Source organism: Oryctolagus cuniculus, chromosome 6, assembly GCF_964237555.1.
Source record: "Oryctolagus cuniculus chromosome 6, mOryCun1.1, whole genome shotgun sequence".
NCBI classification, from domain to species: domain Eukaryota; kingdom Metazoa; phylum Chordata; class Mammalia; order Lagomorpha; family Leporidae; genus Oryctolagus; species Oryctolagus cuniculus.
In genome coordinates, this window is record NC_091437.1 from 88,622,597 (window position 1) to 88,641,140 (window position 18,544).

Below are 18,544 nucleotides of genomic sequence, written 5' to 3' on the forward strand. Positions count from 1 at the left end.
AGTTTGCTAACAAAGAAATAATTGGTGACCTACATAGCACTTTCCAAAGGCAATAAGAACAACAGACACATTGTAGACTCTGCTATACTCATTCTATTCTATAAGATAAACTTCTCTTCCCTCTTCCAGGTCTCAGGGGACATTAGCATAAGAGTTAATCACATTTTACAAATCTCATTACCTTTCTGATAGCTTCCTCATACATAAAAACAGTCTTTTTTAATGCTGATTGAAGTAAAATGCCAGAAACAGCATATTAATAACTATACAGAAATAATTGTTTTATTTTCCTGTGGAATGATAAAGTTTGTTCCTTCATCAAAAGGGATCTTTAGGTACTAGATGCAAGGTGCTCAGCTTATTCATCTCTGCAGATTGCTAGGCTCGCAAGAGATAGAAACGTGTGGAATGAAAGAATTACTCAGTGCAAAAGTAAATTAGCTGAATCCTCACACCTGAAGAAAGTTCAAGCACTCACAAAACACTTTTATGTCTCTGACACTTCACTTTTGCAGACTGAAAGATCTAAACATGAATCTTTGATCATTTTTAATTTTTTAAATTGATTTTGTTTATTTGAAATGCAGAGAGACACACTCAGACAGAGAAAGAGAGGGAGAGAGACTTCCCATTTTCTGGTTCACTCCCAAATGCCCTCAGCAGCCTGGCCTGAGATAGGCTGAAGCTGGGAGCCAGTTCAGTCCAGGTCTCCCACATGAATGGCAGCAACCCAATTACCTGAGCCATATCTCCTGCCTCCAAAGGTGCACATTAGCCGAAAGCTATAATTAGGAGTAGACCGACGACGTGAACCCAAGCATTTCTCTGTATCAGATGTGGGCAACCCAAATGGTGTCTTAGCTGTTAGGCCAATAACCAGCCCCCGATCATTACTCTCCCATTAATAAATTCACAAGTACGGCTGACATGAATACATTATGTAAATGATGTGACCTGCTATGAGCAATTCTAAAACAATTCTAAAATATTCTATTTCCACCAAAAAAGAATTGGATGTAAATGAATATTCACTATTGGGAGGTGCCTATTTTGTACAAAAATTATAAGAAATAGTTAAATGTTATAACTTTGCTTTGTAATAAAGTAGTTTTACATTACTAATGTGCTTTTTAAATTTTTTATTTACTTTTTATTTGCAAGGCAGAATGACACACAGAGACAAAAACAGAAAAAAAAATCTCCCATCTGCTAGTTGACTCCCCACAAAAGGCTGCAGTAGCCAGGACTGGACCCAGTCAAAGCCAGGAGCCTAGCACTCCATCTGGGTTTCCTGTGTGGGTGGCAGGTGCCCCAGTACTTGAGCCACCTTTCACTGGTTTCCCAGGTAGAGAGCTGAACTGAAAATGGACCATCCAGGACTCAAATTGTAGCTCTGATATGGGACGCTGGTATGGCAGATAGCAGCTAAAACCTTTGCACCACAATTATGGCCCCACTTTTTAAAAAGATTTATTTTATTTATTTGAAAGGCATAGTGACAGAGATGAAGGGAGAGGCAGATACAGACAGACAGAAAAAAGAAGAGAGACCTTCCATCTGCATGTTCACTCTCCAAATTGCCACAATGGCCAAGCGTAGGCCAGGCCAAAGCCAGGAACCAGGAACTCATCCAGATTCCCCACATGAGTGACAAGAGCTCAAACATTCAGCCATCTTCCCCGCTTTCATGTGCTTTCAAACAAAATAACAGCAATGTTTGTGCCACTTTTATGGGTTTAATGGCATCATTTCAATTCTTCTTCACAAGTACCCTGAGAGATAACTATTATTACCCTCTTACATGGATAAAAATGTAAAACTCTGAGAAACTGTACATCTGTTCAAGGGCGATAACTATCAGGGGCAGAATGGAGACTGAAGTTGACATGTCATAAATTTTATAAAAAGCATCCTCATTTAGAGAGAAATTAGCAGGGAGAGTCATGAAATTTGGAAAACTTCAAAGTCTTTGGGAAAACCATACAGATAATTAAAGGACATCACATGGAAGAAAAGTATAAGGAACCGGGCTATTCATTTGCTAAAGGCAAGAATTAATAAGAATATGTAGGACAGAGAAATTCAGGGTTTTTTAAACATTCATTTTAAAATCAAGAGGGCAGTGCAATGTACTTGAGATCAAACAACTTCCAATCCCTGCTCCAGCACTCAGTAGCTATGTGACTGCAGCCAACCTACTCTTTATATCTCAGTTTCTCCTAAAATCAGAAAATGAGATAATCTATGCAAACCCTACCTACCAAAGTACCTGGCATTCCATAAGCTATTAACTGTTAGGATTTTAAAGGCTTATTAACATGTTACAATTCTCATTAATAATGAAAAATTTGAATACAATTGAGACACTAGCCAAGTTTGCTTCACACAAAGCCTATAGAGCTTTTCTACTACAAATAAAGGATTTTGAGATGAGTTAACTACTATTATGGAGGAAAATGAAAAGATCATTTTACACTCTCATCCTTACCCATTCCTCTCCAGTTGGCAGCAAAGTAAGGCAAAGAGGTCACAGCCAGAAACCTGGTTTCTAGCCAGTGGGTTTACACATTCTCCTGCTAGTCAGTTTCTCAAGGGCATGGTGCAATGAAAACAATTCAGTAAAAGAAAGACTATAGAAAACACAACCATAGATGTGTGGGTGTATGTATATATGTGTCACAGGGGCTGGAGTGAATTTTACTTATTTGTCTAGGTAAATGTTATTTTAACAGCAGTGAAAATGATATCAGTAAGTCTAATATTTCATAATATTAGCTATCTTTATACATAGATTTATATATGTGTTTGATCTCTCATTTAAACCACACTTCCTAGAACTCAAGATTATGTCTTTGTGTTCAGTAGCTGCCAAGTGCATGTTAGACTATTACTCAATGATGTTGGGACACTTCTGTGGCTATCTGACATATTGCCCCAGGAGGCATCAGGTGAGGTTATGGCTCAAGCAGCTGCATCCCTGCCACCCACATGAAAGTCCTGGATTTAGTTTTTGGCTCCTGGCCTCAGCCTGACCCAGCCCTGGCTGTTGCAAGCTTTTGGGAATGATTTAGTCTCTCTCTCTTTTTCCTTTCTCTCTCTCTCTCTCTGCCTTTCAAATAAAATGAAAATAAATTAAAAATCTAAGAGGCAACAAATTAGGATAAAGGCCTACTTTCTTTTATACATAAAGGTATTTTAGGAATAAATAAAACATAAAAATGATTTATAAATGGCAAAAACAGGCAGTTAACTGGAAAATAATTTTAAAATTTTAGGTGTACAATTGAGGATTAACCTTGTTTATAACTAACTAAATGCATATTATAACAGCAGTGAAAGACTATTTTCACCTAGCAAGTTTACACACAAGTCATGGCGTTTAATCATACAGTGTATGTGATAATATGGAAAGAACAAAACACCATTATATAAATCAGAATGATAGAATTAGTGCAAAATCTTTAGAGGGGAGTCGGTATAGCGGCATAGAGGGTAAAGTCTCTGCCTATAATGCAGGCATCCCATATAGGTGCTAGTTCGTGTCCCTGCTGCTCCACTTCTGATCTAGCTCCCTGCTAGTGGCCTTGGAAAAGCAGTGGAAAATGGCCCAAGTGTTTGAGCCCTGCCAACCACCTGGGAGACCTGGAGGAACCTCCAGGCTTCTGGCTTCGGCCTAGCCCAACTCTGGCTGTTGCAGAGTTGGGAATGAACCAGCACATGGGAGATCTCTATATTCCTCTCTGTGTAACTCTTCGAAATAAATAAACAAATCTTAAAAAAAAAAAATTTGGAGGACAGTTTGTTACATTCCTCAACACTGAAAAATGCACAGTTCCCTTCATCCAAAAATGTCATAGGTTGAATTTATTCTCTAGGGACATAATCTTGTTTATGCACAAAGATGAAGCTATGCTAGAATGACCAGTCAGTGACAGAAGAGACCACAGTCTCTTATTTACTGCATCTTGTACACAACCATGCAAATTACAGGAGCTCCTAAAGCCATCACTGAATGAGGAAATGAACTGTGATGCATGGCAGCCCTGGTACAATGTTCAATAAGAGGAGAATGCTTAGATAAAACGTTCACATAGCCATCCAGGGGGATGACAGCAGCCCAGGAAGGAGCAAGCTGTATGCCTAGATGCTGATATGGTCGGACCCCCAGGTAAGAAAGGCAGATGTAAAATGCACACCTGCTTGTATTAGCGTAAACTCTGGAAGAAAAGGGAAACTGTTACAGGCTCTGAGTACCTGACTGCAAAGTTTGCAGTAGGGAACTTTGTTCCTTTAGAGGGGTTACTTTCAGAAACGTATTTTGTGCTTTTCACCATGTTGTATTATTTGGATTATTCCATCCTCATTACATTTTCAATACAAGTTAGTTTAAAACAATTTTAAAAACTCTCGTCCTAAGATATGGTGGACTTCTTGTACCTTCCCTGACACCCAGCTTGCATTGCCAACACTGACCGAGCAAGGCAACTTGGAGACAGGGCTGCACCCTGGCTAGTGGCTGAGTGCTCACCAGGCACTGCGCCCTGGGCTAGGTGTGCGCGTCTTGTTCTAACGGGCCAACTGGGCAGTGTTCTTCTCACCAGATAACAGATAAGACGCTGAGCCTCAAGTGACAGAAATCAAGGTCGCATCTCTCTTTCCCAGTCCTGTCTCTCCAGCAGCCCTTCAAGCAGCAGTAACATACCTGGAAACACAGAAGCACCGGCCCATGTCGCCCCTAACTGTCCCCAGACGCACAATAGACATCAGAATGCTTTCCTGCTTGCCACCCAAGCATTGCTGCTAATAAGCCTATTTCCTTACGCTGGGGCTACAGGCTGTCAATTTTACCGGGAAGTTCATTTCCCCGGCATAAGTAGAGTTATCTGCCCAGGTGCTATCAGTCTGCGCTTCCAGCTTGTCACCTGTTACTTTGTTCTTCCAAGGAGAGGAAGGCATTTCCCCAAAGCACATAAGCTCGGCACACTGGTTCTAGAGCAGCTTCCAGTGATTAGGATCGGCCGTGCCACCACACTGGGGGCTGCAGCACTTTCCAGGTTTTCCGTTCCAGGACCTAGAGAAAGGAACAGCGCGGGATATCCCCCGAACACCCGAAGCCCCAGGGCCTGCGCCTGATGCCTCGCGACGCGAAGTCAGCTAGGCCAGCCAGGAGGCAGCCGGTGCTCCGGACAAAGGCGCAGTTACCCAGCCCGGCCGGCAGGGCGGAGCGCGGCGGGCACCAGCGCTTACCCGCCAGGCACCAGCGCTTACCCGCCAGGCCAGCTCCAGGTCGAAGTCCCGGGCGCGCAGGAAGCGCAGCAGGAAGGCGTCGGTGAGCGGCAGCGGCTCGGACGGCGCGCCCGCCTCCTGGGCCCGGCGCCGCAGCTCGGCCAGGCCTGGCTGCAGCAGCGGCGAGTGGTCCGGCAGCGCGTTGAGCTGCGGCGCGGCCGCGGGCCCGGGCCACGTCTCTGCCATGCCGGCCGCCGCCGCCGCCGCAGCCCTGGCAAGCGGGACCAGAGCGAACCCCGCGCCACCCTCACCTCGCCCCTCCTCCCGTGGCTCGCTTGCCCGGCCTGTAGGGCGGGGAGGAGAGCTGCCTCCTAAAGGGAGCCGGGTGGTGTTCCCATGGGTGCTCTTCAAGTCTGCAGTGGCTTTGGGTGGGATACCCCGAGCGTTCCTCCGGTGAAAGAGGTCACCGCTGGTTCAGTGCTGAGGAGCCGGTGGCAAAAAGTTACTTGGGATGGTTAAAAAAAAAAAATCATCGGCGAAGAAATGTTTTTGTTTCCTCCTTCCTTTCTTCCTAGAGCCTTGGAGTTGGCAGCAGGCTTGGCAAAAAAAACAAAACAAAAACTCTGATGGCCCTATGGCTACTGCGCCCTTGCCCGCTCCTTCATTCCCTAAAGTCCCAGTCTCTATTGCAGGGACGGATTGGAAAACACTCCTTCCATAATGCCACCTTAACAAGCTCACTGCTCCTCCCCTGTAGTTCTTGGCACCTGGTCCCATTAAGGACATAACTATAAATGTCTAGTAAGCGCCAAAATTTAAAAAGAAAAAGGTTTTTAAACGCCATATAAGCTCAGTGGGCTCCCCTGGCACCACTTTGAACCGTGCCCATGTCTAGTTTCTCAGCAAATAGCCCGAAGCCCTTGGCGGATGGCTTCCATGGGGTCCTGGGTAATGGAAATAATGCGGGGAAATGGTGTGGAGACCTGGAAGGCTATTGAACTGGCCACCTCTTGATTTCTATGGGTTGAAACTATGCTAGAATTCACCTCTCTCTCTAAGGGAGAATTCAGGAAACAAATTTCTACTAAATGTATACTATGAGTCAGGTAAAGACTGAACTCGTGGCGGGGGTGGGGGGTGGGAGGTGGGGTCGGGTGGGTAGGGATAAGTTATGATGCCAAATCCTTGCCTTTAAGGAGCTCAGAAGGTATGGAGAGAGACTGCAGAGTCCTTCATTAATAAAAGAGTTGTTGAGGCAGGCATCTGACCTAGTGCTTCATTTGCCTAAGACGCCTAGACCCCATATCAGAGGACTGACTGGATTCTATCATTCCGCATTCCAACTTCAAGCTAATGCACACCCTGTGAGGCAGCAGGTGATGGCTCACACAGTTGGGTCCCTGCCAGGCCTGTGGGGAGTGAACCAACAGAGAAAGCACTCTCTTCCTACCCCTCACTCAAATTAATAAATACGGGACAGGTTTTGTGGCATGCAAGATGCAGCAAGTTAATCCTCAGCTTGTCACACCTACATCTCCTATCAGACTTGTGATTGGAGTCTCAGCTGCTCTGCTTCCAATCCAGCTTCCTGCTAATGCACCTAGGAAGGCAGCAGCTGATGCTCAAGTACTTGGGTCCCCACTGCCCATGTGACAGACCCAGATGGAGTTCCAGGCTTCTGGTTTTGACCTGGCCTAGCCCTTGCTGTTGCATTTGACTAATGAGCCTGTGGATGGAAGCTTCTCTCTGTCTCTGCTTCTCCTTGTCTCTCTGTCACCCTGTAATTCAAATAAATAAAAATCTTTTTAAATTAATAAATGAAAGAACTCTTTAAAAGGTCATTGTTTACCTGTCCAGAACCTCAGAGCATTCCTGTGAGTAATTTTCATTCTTAGGAGTGTGTAGGTGGTGGTGGGGTATGTGTGTGTGTATACACAATAAACAAGATAAACGGGTAGGGGCCAGCACTGTGGCATAGTGGGTAAAGCTTCCACCTGCAGTGCTGGCGTCCCATATGGTCGCCGCTGCTCAGTGCTCCACTTCCAGCTGCTCCACTTCCGATCCAGTTCTCTGCTATGGCCTGGTGTAAGATGGCCCAAGTCCTTGGGCCCCTGCACCCGCGTGGGAGACCTGGAAGAAGCTTCTGGCTCTGGCTGTTTTCCGCCATCTGGGGGAGTGAAGCAGCAGATGGAAGACCTCTCTCTCTCTCTCTCTCTCTCTCCCTCTCTCTCCTGCTGCTTCTCTGTAACTCTGCCTTTCAAATAAATAATTAAATCTTTTAAAAAATGATAAATGGGTAAATATAGTGTAAGTGCTATGAGGAAACAAATAAAACAGAATCTAGTGCCTACAATGTCATTAGAATAGACAGCACACTGAGTTGAGGGCGCATGCTCAAGAATATCCAGGATTACAGGTTTTAGACACTGACTTCTATTCCAAGCGGGGGAGGGGGGTGAAAAGCCCTTAAAGTAAAACCAATTAGAAAGCAATGAGGAACGTAATACAGATGAGGGCTAGTGATTCTAAGCTTTCTACTTGGAGTGAGATGGAAAGCAGCTGGAGTAGAAGTGTCTAAGTCTACATAAAATATACAAAAGAGCTAGAGATACCTACCTCTGAACTGTGAGAGCTACGTAGGAGACTGGACAGGGCAAAGAGGCCCTGGGCTTGGCCTTAGCATTTGCACTGAGAACCTCTGCCAGGTGAAGGAGAGAGGGGGAGGGAAAGGACTACTAGGGAGGTGTTGGAGCTGGTGCTGTGGCTTAAAGCCACTGGCCTGAAGCGCCGGCATCCCACATGGGCATCAGTTGGAGACCTGGCTGCTCCACTTCTGATCCAGCTCTCTCCTAAGGCCTGGGAAAGCAGTAGAAGATAGCTCAAGTCCTTGGGCCCCTGCACCCATGTGGGAGACCCAGAAGAAGCTGCTGGCTCCTGGCTTCGGATCGGCACAGCTCTGGTTGCAGCCATCTGGGGAGTGAACCAGCTGATAGAAGTCCTCTCTCTCTGTCTCTACCTCTCTCTGTAACTCTGTCATTCAAATAAATAAAATAAATCTAAAAAACAAGTTTAAAAAATATATAAATAAAAGATATGTTGATTATGCAATGCCTTTCTTAGAACTCTGAATAATTAAAAAGGGAAGCCAATCTTCTGGAGCAATTTTAAGTGTCTATATAGGATGTTTTCTTATTCAAAAAATTTTTAGTCGACACACTTTCCTGCTGGTTCTTAGTAATTTGCTTCTGCTTTCTTGAAATGGGACAGAAGTTCAGGGAATGTTCAAGGACATTATCTAGCCAGAACCATGTATCCCTTTCTGGACATGAGCTACATATGTGTCAATGTAGGGCCCAGATTTGTTAGTTCTGCATTCCAAGAAACAGTAATTACTGTCTTCTAAGACAAAATAATGTTGACTGATTGATTCCCAATAAACTGCATGAAAATGGAGCTAATGAAGCCCAGCTGGTCATGAGAGGTGGCTCCTAAATAATAGGACAAGAGGCAGCAGTGGAAGTGGTGGTGTCTACAACTGGAATGGGAGGCAATTCCAATACATGTAGTCAGTCCAGTGATAGAAAAGCACACACCATTGAGGGAGGGCAAAACAAAACAGGTAAGAGAAGTGGTAGTGTAGACATAGGAAGAATCTTCAAAAGTTCATGGAAATGCATATTATTAAAAAACTATCCACAGATTTCAAAGATGTTTGCACCAAAATAAATTTAACTTTTAATTCCATTTTCCATTTTATTACAGATTTATTTTATTTATTTGAAAGGCAGAGTTACAGAGACAGGAAGAGAGAGAGAGAGAGAGAGAGAGAGAGAGAGATTCCATCCTCTGGTTTAATCCCCAAATGGCTGCAGTGACCAAAGCTGGGCCAGGCTGAAGCTAGGAGCCAGAGAGCCAGGAGCCTCTTCCAAGTCTCCCAAGTGGGTGGCATGGGCCCAAGCACTTGGGTCAATTTCCACTGCTTTCCCAGGCCCATCAGCAGAGAGTTGGGTCAGAAGTGGAGCAGCCAGGACTGGAACCACTGCCCATATGGGATGCCGGCATCACAGGCAGAGACTTTACCTACTACACAACAATGCTAGCCCCATGCCAAGAATTTTGAAGTATCCTCACATAAGGTGAAACTCCAGCACTAAAACTTGGGTTGTTTTGGCAAAGAATGCAGATATGCTTGCATCTTTCGTCAGTGTAACTTGGATCTGCACAAACACTATAGAATTCTAGCACAACTTTTCATGTTTTTCAACCTTGGTTTTGAAGTATTTTCACATTTGCTATACCCATATTTTACTCTGATGAGGTCTTGTGCTTACTAAAAATCCATCCAAGTTTCTGATATAAAGATTGCAAAGAGTTTTCTGGAACTAATGCTATCAGGAAATAAAAACATTAATTTAAGAAAAATTTAGTTAATATTTGTACAAGAAGCTTCAATGTACTCTGAAATTATTTAACAATCACTCATTAACACATAATATTCATAAGGATATAAGTTAATTTATTTTACTTTCAGCTTCTGAGAAAAGGCAAATAATATTTATCACTGTTAAAAGATAACATGATCCAGGGGCCGTCGCCGTGGAGCACTGGGTTAATCCTCTGCCTGTGGCACTGGCATCCCATATGGGCGCCGGTTCTAGTCCCGGCTGCTCTTTTTCCAGTGCAGCTCTCTGCTGTGGCCCGGGAAGGCAGTGGAGGATGACCACCCAAGTGCTTGGGCCCCTGCACCTGCGTGGGAGACTGGAAGGAAGCACCTGGCTCCTGGCTTTGGATCAGCGCAGCTCCAGCCTTTGCGGCCATTTGGAGAGTGAACCAACGGAGGGAGGACCTTTCTCTCTGTCTCTCTCTCACTGACTGTAACTCCACTTGTCAAATAAATAAATAAAATCTTCAAAAAAGAGATAACATGATCCAAAAAAGGTAAAATTATGACTCTTATTCATATATAAACATGAACATGTATTAAAGATTTTATTCAACATGTAAGGACGGCACCTGTTATAACATGTAAGCAGATGTTATAACAGGTTTAAAAAGAAGTCAAAAAGCACACATTTATATATATAAAGTAATGCTGAAATGAATGTGTGAGTGGAGGCAAAACTAACTTCTTCCATAGTACAGGAAGGAGGATAATTGAAACTCTACCAAGCAGGACAAAATTTGGAATTCATACACAAGAATTATGGGCCACTGCTCTAGTTTAGCTGTGAGTTGTGAAATAGCTTTGAATGAATCAGAATCTGGTCAACCAGGATCTGTCATTTACAGTCTGCACAATACACAACTTTTCGCTGAAGTACAAATTTTATCCTACATCACTTAGAAAATCCCCAAGATGATGGGAAGACTATAACGGTCATTCACCTTAGAATTTCATTGCAAAGAGCTCAGATTCTGAGTTCTAAGTGTATCTGTAAATACCAAACACTGAGTCAAGAGAAGAGGGAATTTGTGTGACTCTTGGTGAGATTTTATTTACATACCAAAGGTCTAGAAGTATGGAGATTTTTTTTTTCTGGGGGGGAAGGGAAGGGGGAACAGCTATTTCTTTCTCCTTTGATAAGCAGAGAAAAATCTGAGGAAAAACCCTCTTCAATAGAGGTGTTTGGCCACTTATGCAGGAAAATTTCCCTTTGGCTCACATCAAGTCATCTGGAGCACAAGAACAAATAAGTTAGGAGGTACTTACCCACTAATTATTAAAAATAAACATGCAGCCGACGCCGCGGCTGACTAGGCTAATCATCCACCTAGCGGGGCCAGCACACCGGGTTCTAGTCCCAGTCGGGGCGCCGGATTCTGTCCCGGTTGCCCCTCTTCCAGGCCAGCTCTCTGCTGTGGCCAGGGAGTGCAGTGGAGGATGGCCCAAGTGCTTGGGCCCTGCACCCCATGGGAGACCAGGAGAAGTATCTGGCTCCTGCCATCGGATCAGCGCGGTGTGCCGGCCACAGCACACCAGCCGCGGCAGCCATTGGAGAGTGAACCAACGGCAAAAGGAAGACCTTTCTCTCTCTGTCTCTCTCTCTCACTGTCCACTCTGCCTGTCAAAAAAAGAAAAGAAAAGAAAGGAAAAGAAAAGAAAAGGAAAGAAAAGAAAAGAAAAGAATCATGCAGTAAGAACATTTTCTCTGACCCAGAACACAGTCCATGCACATTCAGAATAAACTAACAATGATGAATACTAAATATCCAATAATATCTTATCAGGGATACATGCAGGACCTTCAAGAAGTGTGTGGAATAATGGAATTCCAATAATTTATTTAGGTGAAAATACTTTTTTTTAACTTCTATTTAATAAATCTAAATTTCCAAAATACAACTTTTGGATTATAGCAGTTTTTTCCCCCCATAACCTCCCTCCCACCAGTAACCCTCCCATCTCCCGCTTCCTCTCCCATCCCATTCACATCAAGATTCATTTTCAATTATCTTTATATACAGAAGATCAATTTAGTATATACTAAGTAAAAATTTCAACATTTAGATGCAAATATTTTAAAAACACATGTACAGTTTTTCATAATACAAACTTTCCATTAAATTTTTGAAGAACCCACCTATAGGCAAAATTTAAATTTACTAAAAAAGAAATGCTTTTCTCTGTAGTCCTGCAACAGATCTGGCACATAGGGACATTTGTTTCCCTCTTCTTTTTTTTTCAATCCAGTTTTAAGGAATTAGCTTCATTTTACTTTTAATCTTAAAACATTAACTGATTGCAGAATAAAAAAATATAAATGAAGGTATATTTAGAGGAATTGTACTGTCATATCTATCCCCTCCAATCTGTATTGGCTAATACTTCTATTCTCTTTTTGAAAATAAAGTTAATTACATATGTTTAGTTATAGTCTTTTTTACACAAAAGGTAACAATACAAATACTTTTCATAACTTTTTTTCTCAACAGTATCGGAGAGACTGTATCTGATAAGGTTTTAGCGGGAATCTGAGGACACACTCTGAAGGAATGGTTGACATGAATTCACAGAAGATTTAACAGATTTGAGCAGAGAAACCAGCACGAGAGGGTGATACATACCAGAGTCAATTACAATGAGAACTCGCTCCTCACTTGAAAGAATAAGGGCAATGGAGATTTATGGAACCCAACGAAACTGGAAGCTTGAGGAGGGAGCTGTCTCCAGTTACGGCCTTAATTCCACCCTGCATCCTGCCTTTTGGTACATAAGCTTTAAGTACTTCCTATGAAGGAGGCGAGGTCCTTATCCTCCACCCTTGAACATGAGCTGGTGAACAGAAAAGAACAGCCACAATGCAGCGCCAGTTCTCAGCATAGGTCTCAAAATGCCTGCAGGGTTTCCATGTGCTCTTGTGCATTTCTGCCATCGCTCATGCCAGTCTGTTGGAGGAGCAGCAATATCTGCGGCACAGCAGAGTCCCCCATCAGCCTACCTGAATGTCTCACAGATCAGCCAAGAGTCCAGGGATCTTCAGACATGGGAGTGAGTGCAGCCAAGACCAGCCATGTGAGGACCATGTGGGAACAAAGGAATCAATCTCAATTAATCCTAGATATGTGAGCACTAAGCATTATTGTAGTTACTTATTTGCAATATAATTTTGGCAATAGATCATGTATACACTGTTCATCTGTCCTCATTTTGTTTTCATAGCCACTTTTGTCCACTACCCAGTCCATAGCCTTTGTATTCTCTGCCAGTGGAATACAATTCCCCTGATGGGGTGAATCAAAATTTCACTTCTAGACCAAGACCTCCTGGCCCTGACTTTAGTGGGTTTACAGAATTTTCACTGGTTATTACCACAGAACAAGAGCTCCTGGGTGAATTCCCTAGGTTACACACATAGTCCTTCTTCTTCTTGTGTGGTCGAAACTCAAATTCCCCTTGGTAATTTAGATAAATGACTTTGGCCAGCACCATTACCCCATTCCCTTTTTGATGGTCAATTCAGTAGCAAAAGAAGCCCCAAGTGGTTATGGGTATAAGTTCAGTTTCTAATTTCTTGGAATGATAATGATATTCTCTAATGATCAAATTCTCTTGGACACTAGGACCTCCAAATTTTACACTAAAGCTTTTGTGTATGGTAAGCAAACCATTTTTAAAGTAGTTTATTAGATATAATAGTGCATATAATACTTAGATATAATATGGAGGCTGGTGCTATGGCACAGTGGGTTAAAGCCCCTGCCTGCAATGCCCCCATCCCATATGGGCACTGAATTGAGTCCTGGCTGCTCCACTTCTGATCCAGCTCCCTGATAATGCTCTTGGGAAAGCAGCGGAGGACAGCCCAAGTCCTTGGGCCCCTGTACCCATGTGGGAGACCCAGAAGAAACTCCTGTCTCTTGGCTTTGGATCAGCTCAGCTCTGGATGTTGTAGCCTTTTGGGGAGTGAACCAGATGTCTCTACCTCTCTCTGTAACTCTGTTTCAAACACATAAAATAAATCTTAAAAAAAAAGAAATTGGAAAGCCATCAAATAAATAATCTATCATGCATCTCAAGGACCTAGAAATACAACAAACCAAACCGCTAAAAAATTAAAAAAAAAATCATAGTCACTTCCACCCCCTTGTTTTCTGTGACTTTGGATTATGGCAACAGTGTTGATGCACCATATATTGACCACATGTTCAAGGTATATCTGTGTCCTCTAGAACATGTCACAAATCTTCCACAATGCTGCTTCCCAGGTGACAACATAACTGAATCTTACATTGGTTCCTTATCAACCTATAGTTGAATTTGATTTGGTCACCTGCTTCTCAATGATGGGGAACAAGGCAAAAGCACTGTATTCTGTTAGAATGAGCCCTTTGCTGCACTTCCTATACCATAAAATAAATTCTGTGTTCAGAGCCAATGATAAGTAGGATAACCCAATAAAGTTAAGGCATCTGTATGTCCACCCGTTCTGTGATGTTTCTGAAGCTTTGGAAACTAGAGCAAATCTAAACCAGAAATAAGTAACTTTTCCATGAGGACACATAACTATTTCTACCTGATGTAACCAATGGGCATTGGCTGAATTGTCTCCCTGGAGAATGATGCCATATGAGGGCTTAGTGTTGTCCTATATTGCTGCCAAATTGAGAAAAAGCTAGATCAGGCTTCCTGAAAAGAAGTCTAAGCTTTTTAGTCCATACAGACTGCATTCCTGCCATCATTGCCACTGTAGGAGGCAATGCTAGTAGGAGGATGTCTAGAAACAAAGAATCAGAATCACCCTGCAGGATGAATCATCTTATATTAATTACTGTCACTAAAGGGCATTTATCTCAAGAGATATATCCACACATTTCCACCCATCTGCCTGACTGCCACTTCTTCAGTACTAATTTTTCCAAATCCCTTATTCTGACATCCCATTAACTGCTGCCTAGAAAACAGAGTAGATACATATTTCAGGCCTTCTCTCCCCCAACCCAACATGAAGTAGATAGTCTGACATACCACGTGAGTTTCTGCCCACTGCAAGATATCCCTTCACCAATGTCTTTCAGGGATAAATCTAAGTGGGACTGTCTTATAGCAGCTGTCCATATCCAGTTGGTGTCATCATAGTGTAGGCATGTTCACAAATTGGGTCATGCTCTTCCCTTCTCTATTAACTGGGTATGTATTGCCCTATTCATAAGGATCTGGATGTGAGTTACAGAACAGTGAGCAACGCAGGTGATATGGGGATTTGAGTTGCATGCTGGGGCTCAGTTTTGTATATATTCTTTCCATTTAACAACAGAATGCTACTGCTCATACCCAATTTTATGATTCAGTAGATTAGAAAACACAATTCAAGCTGTGTAGTTTCTTGATGTCCCATGGTCAGGTGTTCAATCTCTACTAGGGCCTAACAGAAAGCAAGGAACTTCTTTTTGAATGAAAAAAGTGTTGTGGGACAAACAGGACATACAAGTCTTTAATCAAGACAATACTAGAAATCTGCACAGTGGTTCTTCTAATGTCAGAGACATTTCTTGCACCACTGAGTGAGTCATAAGTCCCAAAAAGCAGGGTAGTTGATACTGTATCCTGACCTACTGCTAAGCCTTTTCTTATCTTTTTATTTTTCTTAATTTTTATTTACTTAGTTCAAAGGCAGAGAAACAGAGATCTTCTTTCCCTGGTTCACTCTCCAAATACTGGCAACATTCAGACTTTGGCCAGGCCAGAGCCAGGAGCAGGGAATTCAAGATGGGTCTACCATATAGGAGGCAAGGACCAAGCTATTTGAGCAATCATTTTCTGCCTCACGGGATGAGCATTAGCAGAAAAGCTGAATCAGGAGCAGAGCCCAGCCTGGAATCTGGGCATTCTGATATGGGATACAGGCAACCCAAATACTCCCTTTTCTTACCTTGTGCTCCATTCAGGACTGAAGATCTGGTAGACGAATGATAAATATGTTGGAACAGTATGCTCAAATGTAGTACATGTTGACAATCCCTTATCTGAAATACTTGAAACTAGAAGTGTTTTGGAATCCAGTCTTTTTTTGGGTTTTGAAATATTTGTGTGTGTGTGTGTGTGATGTGTGTATACACATATAAAGTTATCGGGTTGGGGGGGCGGTACTATGGCACAGCGGGTTAACGCCCTGGCCTGAAGCGCCTGCATCCCATATGGGCGCCAGTTTGAGTCCCGGCTGTTCTACTTCCCATCCAGCTCTCTGCTAAGGCCTGGGAAAGCAGTAGAAGATGGCCCAAGTCCTTGCACCCCTTCACCCACATAGGAGACCGGAAGAAGCTCCTGGCTCCTGGCTTCGGATTGGAGCAGCTCTGGTCATTGTGGCCAATTGGGGAGTGAACCAGCAGATGAAAGACATCTCTCTCTCTCTGCCTCTCTTCTCTCTGTGTAACTCTGACTTTCAAGTAAATAATTGTGGCCAACTGGGAAGTAAAAAAAGCAGCTCCATTGGGGAAGGGAACCCAAGTCTAAAAATAAAATTCATCTATGTTTCATATACACCTTATTTGTACACATTGTCTGAAGATAATTTTATACATCTTTGACTGCAACCTGTCACATGAAGTCAGTGTGGAATTTTCCACATGTGACACTATGTCAAAAGGGTTTACATTTTGAAGCATTTCAGATTTTGGATTTTCAGATCAGAGATGCTCAACCTCTAGTACATTGCCTTCAAAATCCAATGAGCCAGTTAAGTGCAGGATTCTTCCCATGTCCCAGACTAGAAATGTCATTGATGTGGTAGCACCAGAACTAATGTGGGGTTCATCTCTCCTTGTGTGCAGTGTCTTACTAAAGCTCCTGTTGTGGTGGCTATGTCCTGTTCTCAGGCTCAACTAACATGTAATAAGGTGACAGTCCAGTACGCAGAGTGTTTTCCATTTTCACCTCAGATGCACCCTCTACCCTCACTATTCTCTGTTTGCCTAAAGGTCAACCTTTATCGATCAATATTCACTCTTGTCCTTGGGATTTCAGTTGTGTTTGACTATTGAGAGGCACTGTCTGGAGATGGGAGAATTTGTATATGAGGATCTTATTCCCTTGGCTCCCTCCGTCCTTGCCAGCAATCCTGGCATTCCTTGTCTTGCAGCTGTACCACTCCAGTCGCTACTTCCAATGTCATGTAGTATTTTTCCTGTGTATCTGTGTCTCCATTTTCCCTTCTTATAAGGAGATCAGTTGTATAGGAGTACATCCTACCTTAATCAAGTATGACCTCATCTTAACTTGATTACATCTACAAAGACCATGGTTCCAAATAAGGTTATATTCTGAAGTCCTGGGAAGGACATGAGCTTGGGGAGGACACTATTTGACCCAGGACAAGTGTGCTAATATCTCTGTATTTCATAGCTCTTCACAGTTGTAAATAGTCTCTTTGTCAAATCACACTAATTATACAATTTGAGAATGCCCTTTGTTTCGCGCCAGAACTATGACTGGTTGATGTGGGCTCATCATTAAGATGATCCTGGTCTCCCTGGATTCTCCTGGACTAGAAAGCAGGAGAGCTTTCAGAGCCCTGAAGTCAGATCACAGTCCCTTCCACATGAAAGCAAACTTTTTAAACATCTCTTTCTTAAACTTACTTATATGCAACATTTTCCTTTTTCATGTAGTCCTAGGAGCAATATGATATGCGAAAAATTTCTATGTCTAAAAGAGCTCTTTTGAGACCCATATGTTTGGCAAAGCAGTTAAGACACCCACGATCCACAGAGTACTGAATTTTAGGCCCAGTTCTGTTCTCAATTCGAACTTCTTATTTAAGTGCATCCTGAGAGGCAGCAGTGATGGCTCAAGTAGTTGGGCTTCTGCCAATCACATGAGAGATCTCGATTAAGTTTCCAACTCACAACTTTGGTCCCAACCCAGCCCCAGTCCTAACAGGTATTTGGGCAGTGAACCAGCAAGTGGATATTCTCCTAAAATAATTTACCTGGTGTTTTGTTACAAAAATTTCTAGTTATTAATCAAAATCTCTAGGGAAGAAATCTAGAAATCTGAGTTTTTAACAGGTATCTAGGGGATTTTTTGTATAAGGGAATTTGAGAGCTTAAGATAGTCTAGTTTATCTTGCTCACCTACATACTTTATAACTATGAAGTTGGAATGGCACCTTCCTTTTCTCTTGATGAGTCTTTCATGTGGATCAAAGAGGTATCATGGAACTATCTGAACTGTTTAAAACAGATTTGCATATAATCACAATGGAATATCCTTTTAGCTGTTAAAAGGGATGAAATCTTGGAGGAAATTCTATTAAGTGAAATAAATCAAGCACAAAAAGACATGATCTCATTTAAGTGTGGAATTTTAGAAAGCTGACCCCACAGAAATTAAGGGTAAAATTATGTTTACCAAAGAATGGACAGAATAAGGGAAGAGAGGGAAAGGAGAGGTTGGTCAATGGGTTCAATGTTACAGTTAAATTGAAGGAATGAATTTCAATGTGCTATTCCACAGAAAGGTGAATGTAGTCAATAGTAATACATTATATATCTCAAAATAGCTAGAAGAGATGGTTTTAGTTGTACTCATCATAAAGAAATATAAAAAATTTAAGGTTAAAGATATTTGATCATTATACCATGTACATAGGAGTTGAAACATCATAGTGTACTCCATAAATATGCACATTATGGATCAATCAAATATTAATAGTAAGTAATAGGCCAGCGCCACAGCTCAATAGGCTAATCCTCCACCTGCAGTGCCGGCATCCCGGGTTCTAGTCCCGGTTGGGGCGCCGGATTCTGTCCCAGTTGTCCCTCTTCCAGTACAGCTCTCTGCTGTGGCCTGGGAGTGCAGTGGAGGATGGCCCAGGTCCTT

At 42.7% G+C, this 18,544-nt stretch overlaps 1 protein-coding gene across 3 annotated transcripts in view; it reads right to left on the reverse strand.

The window, feature by feature from the left end:
- TTPA (alpha tocopherol transfer protein) overlaps window positions 1–5,615 on the reverse strand; it is a 39,565-nt gene extending 33,950 nt beyond the window's left edge. For 2 of the 3 annotated variants that reach the window (XR_011389114.1, XM_070075096.1), the window contains exon 1: window positions 5,269–5,615. Coding sequence is in view for 2 of the 3 variants with exons in the window: in XM_070075096.1 (XP_069931197.1) it covers window positions 5,269–5,472 (204 nt within the window). In the remaining variant the exon portion in view is untranslated. The remainder of the gene's footprint in view (window positions 1–5,268) is intronic. The other variant, XM_002710502.5, reaches the window with a different exon arrangement.
- Window positions 5,616–18,544: the final 12,929 nt, after the last annotated feature.